General features: G+C 45.4%; 1 protein-coding gene across 1 annotated transcript; it reads left to right on the forward strand.

The window, feature by feature from the left end:
- The first annotated feature begins 1365 nt into the window (after positions 1–1365).
- On the forward strand, positions 1366–3328 carry mplkip (M-phase specific PLK1 interacting protein). Its single transcript, XM_084575264.1, has 2 exons — positions 1366–1750; positions 2731–3328. The coding sequence occupies exons 1-2, from the start codon at positions 1442–1444 to the stop codon at positions 2848–2850; spliced, it is 429 nt and encodes a 142-aa protein (XP_084431390.1). The 5' UTR covers positions 1366–1441; the 3' UTR covers positions 2851–3328.
- Positions 3329–4579: the final 1251 nt, after the last annotated feature.

Here is a 4579-nt window from a genome sequence, read left to right on the forward strand (position 1 = left end):
TTCCATCGAGGTCTGACTTGTTTTCAGAGTTTTCAGTTTTCTTTTTTGAGTTTGGTCTGACCATGAGCTCCACCCAGAGGACACACTGGGTAATTACAGGACAATTTAATAATGTAAAGCTGTCTCCCCCAGCCTTCTTTTCTATTTACTGTTCACCCATGACTGTGCCCCCATTCACACCACCAACACAACTGCCAAGTTTGATGACGACCCCACCGTTGTAGGACTGATATCTAACTATCTAATCAGCCTACAGAGAAGAGGCTCGGCATCTTGTGCAGTGGTGTGGTGACAATAACCTGGACTTAAACAAACACTCTGCAGTCTGCCTTCTGTATACAGGGAGAGGAGGTTCAGAGGGTGGATAGCTTCGAGTTCCTTTGTGTCCACATCTCTGCAGATCTCACCTGGGGTTCACACATCTCCCATCAGGTGAGCAAAGCACAACAAAGACTCTACTTCCTTAGGAAGCTATGGTGCCCCAGCTCACTGTGCCCCCCTCCACCTGTCAGTGGATTACCAGTTTCCTGACTGACAGGAGGCAGCAGGTGAAACTGGGTAACTTCACATCCAGCACCCGGTCCCTCAGCACTGGCGCCCCCCAGGGATGTGTTCTCTCCCCACTGCTCTTCTCCCTTTACACCACTGACTGCACCTCAAGGGACCCTTCTGTGAAACTCCTAAAGTTTGTCCATCATTGGACAAAACCACCCGTCACAAGGACAGTTTCTTCCCCCGGGCTGTCGCTCTGATGAACTCTGAGCAGTCACAGAGTGTGAGACCATCCACATGAACAATAAACTATAACTCTGCATTAACTGTATATACTCACTGTACAAACGCTGGATCATTGTATATATCTGCTCTTATCCTTTAGTTTTCAATTATTTTATTTAGGGTTGATTGAGATTTATTTTTTACGCTTATTTAAGTTCTGTGTGTTTTTGTACAAGAGAGCAAAAGTCAAGAAGTACAGGTACACTGTACTGTGCAAGGTTTCCTGAGTCAGACTTTTAAAAAAAAATAAAGCTAGAAATAAAAGGTAAACATTTTAAATAGCAAAACTATTATTCTACAAAATATAAACACTATAAATAATAATATGATATTAGTGATATGTATGTGTATATATGTGTGTGTGTGTGTGTGTGTGTGTATACATATATATATATACACATATATATTATTAAGTGTGACTGTTGAATTTTATGGTGTATATATGTATATGTACACTGATTGATTGATTGATTGATTGATTGATTGATGTTTTAATGGAAGGACTTTGTCTGTGTCGCTTCCACCTGGTGGCCGCTTGGGGGCGCTACAGTCAGAAGGACCGGAAGGAGGCTGTTGTGTATCCTTCCGGTTCCGGTCACGTGTGTTTATTTGTTGCGTCTCTCCGTTGCTCTTCTTCCATCTCCGTGATTGTCTCGTCGCTCAGATGTACCGACCTCCGGTCAGACCTCAGCGGAGTCCTGGAGCTCCTCGGGCCGCTGGAAGGTTCCCGTCCCCGGTTTCCGGTTGGGGTTTCCCCGGGGCTCGCTCCCCGTATGGAGGCTCCCCTCGGGGCTGCCCTCCTTACTCCCCGGGCTCTCCGGTCTTTTCCGTGGGTTGTAACCGAGGACACAGTTACGGTTCCCCGGTCGGGTTCGGGTGCGGGTCCCGGGGTTTCTCTGGTCAGATGCGGCGCAGAGGGGACGGTTTCCGGCGGCCTCACTCCTCCAGTCCGTCCTCAGCTCCAGAACTCCAGGTAAATTGATTTATTCATCAGGGGATCAGGTTCTTAGATGGGTTAGAGTTTTATGAGTTTTACAATCCCAGGAATGAACTGGAAGCAGAGCGTGCCCTTAAGCGTGACTGTTGAATTTTATGTAAAAACATGTTGTAAACGACATGTGACCCTAAACATTTTATCTTTGACTCAACATAGCATCAACTTTGAAACATAACGTCCTTTAACCAGATGTCCTGTCTCTAGCCAGTAGATGGACTGGAAGCAAAACATGGACACTTGACGGTGATTAAACTCAAACCGTAGATTTTCTGTTTTCAAATGACAGAAGTTGAAAATTGACACCAACATTAACATTAATGAATCCTTCTGAAATTAGTGTTTTAAACAAACTGTCAGACTGCGTATGTTTTATTTCCTTTATTCTTCATAATCAAGATCAAACTGTGGGATCCATCATCATCATCATCATCATCATGTTTGTAACTGGTTCAGGTTCTGGGACCAGTCTAAGAATATTCTCAGGTCGGTACCAGGTGTGACCCCTAGGGACAAAAAAATACGTAAAATACTAATAAATCTTACAAACGCATGATACATTTCATTAAAATAAGGAATTTATGTGAAATTTCTCCATAAAGTTATTAGATCAACATTTAACCCAATGATGAGGGATTAAAGTTCCAAACCTGTCCCAGTGTTTAGTGAATCCAGCAACAAACAGTCACAGAAAAACATATTTTATGTCATAAAAATAATAATTTAGCTGTCAGTTCATTTTGGTAGGTTCCTCTTGGTGTCAACGAACTGTGGCAAAAATAAAAAAAGACAAATGTGTTTTTGTTTTTCTTATTTCTGCCTGGGTCTTGTATTTCTTCTTCTAGGTCAGGTCCGGTCCGGTCCGGTCCGGTCAGGTCAGGATGGGGGCTCGTTTTATTCTGAATTATTATTGAATAAATGAAACTGAATTGTCCTGTTGTTGTTTTCGTGTGTTTCAGTCCAGATCTTCAGAGCCTCCGGTGGAGAAATATTTCAGCCCGTCGATGCTGCAGGATCCCTGGAAGACTCTGCAGCCGGTCACCGCCGTGGACGCCGCCGCCGCCAAGAGGACGACGTGACGTTGTGAAGCAGCCCCAGGGATGGATAGACGTGTTTCTACTCAATGGATTTTAGACAAATGTTTATCAGTTTTTATTTTTCATCTTTTAAACTGTTTGTTAAAAAAAAAAGTTCAGTTTGTTTCTTATTTTTAAAATTTTAAGAAAAAAATCATATTGACCCTTTAATTCATTTATCAGGTTTTAAAATTATGATCTGAAGTGAAAATGTGATTTGATTCAATGATCTGATAATGAGTTCATTCACGAGGCCGGGCCCCAGGACGTTAAGGGTCCCAGGACGTTAAGGGACCAAAGACTCCAAGTGTAAACGAGGATGAAACGTCGTCTTGAAACTCAACCAGTGTTTTTTTTCTGGTCCCTGGTGAAAGAAATGAAGTCAAACATTTTACTTTATTGACGTTGACTCTTTTTAAAGACGACTGTCAAACTGTCCTGATTGATCAGTTCACTCTCACTCAATAAATTCATCAGGTCCCTTGTGTTTGTTTCTAAAATGTTTCTGGTCCTTTGATAAATGAGACACTGGGTCAAATAGAAGACACACTCAGCATGAACACACCTAGAGACGCGCCTAGAGACACGCACCTAGAGACACAGGCCTAGAGACACACACCTATAGAGGCACAGGCCTAGAGACACAGACCTATAGAGACACACGCAGGCCTAGAGACACGCACCTAGAGACACAGGCCTAGAGACACGCACCTAGAGACACAGACCTATAGAGACACACGCAGGCCTAGAGACACAGACCTAGAGACACAGGCCTAGAGACACGCACCTAGAGACACAGGCCTAGAGACACGCACCTAGAGACACAGACCTATAGAGACACACGCAGGCCTAGAGACACAGGCCTAGAGACACAGACCTATAGAGACACAGGCCTATAGAGACACAGGCCTAGAGACACACACCTAGAGACACAGACCTATAGAGACACACGCAGGCCTAGAGACACAGGCCTGGAGACACACACCGAGAGACACAGGCCTAGAGACACACACCTAGAGACACACACCTAGAGACACACACAGGCCTAGAGACACACACCTAGAGACGCACCTAGAGACACAGGCCTAGAGACACACACCTAGAGACACGCACCTAGAGACACAGACCTATAGAGACACACGCAGGCCTAGAGACAGGCCTAGAGACACACACCTAGAGACACAGACCTATAGAGACACAGGCCTAGAGACACACACCTAGAGACACAGGCCTAGAGACACACACAGGCCTAGAGACACAGGCCTAGAGACACAGACCTATAGAGACACAGGCCTAGAGACACAGACCTATAGAGAGACAGGCCTAGAGACATACACCTATAGAGACACAGGCCTATAGAGACACAGGCCTATAGAGACACAGGCCTAGAGACACAGGCCTAGAGACACACACCTACAGAGACACACACCTAGAGACGCAGGCCTAGAGACACACACCTATAGAGACACACACCTCGAGACACAGGCCTATAGAGGCACAGGCCTAGAGACACACACCTCGAGACACAGGCCTAGAGACACACACCTATAGAGACACAGGCCTAGAGACACACACCAAGAGGCACAGGCCTAGAGACACACACCTATAGAGGCACAGGCCTAGAGACACACACCTATAGAGGCACAGGCCTAGAGACACACACCAAGAGGCACAGGCCTAGAGACACACACCTATAGAGACACAGGCCTAGAGACACACACCTCGAGACACA

This window comes from Chelon labrosus (genome assembly GCF_963514085.1).
Source record: "Chelon labrosus genome assembly, contig: SCAFFOLD_123, whole genome shotgun sequence".
Lineage (NCBI taxonomy): Eukaryota > Metazoa > Chordata > Actinopteri > Mugiliformes > Mugilidae > Chelon > Chelon labrosus.

Excerpts from the sequence above, each read along its gene's own strand:
- mplkip (XM_084575264.1), top strand. The coding sequence starts at position 1,442 with ATGTACCGACCTCCGGTCAGACCTCAGCGGAGTCCTGGAGCTCCTCGG. Across the intron at positions 1,751-2,730 it reads CCTCAGCTCCAGAACTCCAG|TCCAGATCTTCAGAGCCTCC; the intron begins GTAAATTGATTT and ends CGTGTGTTTCAG.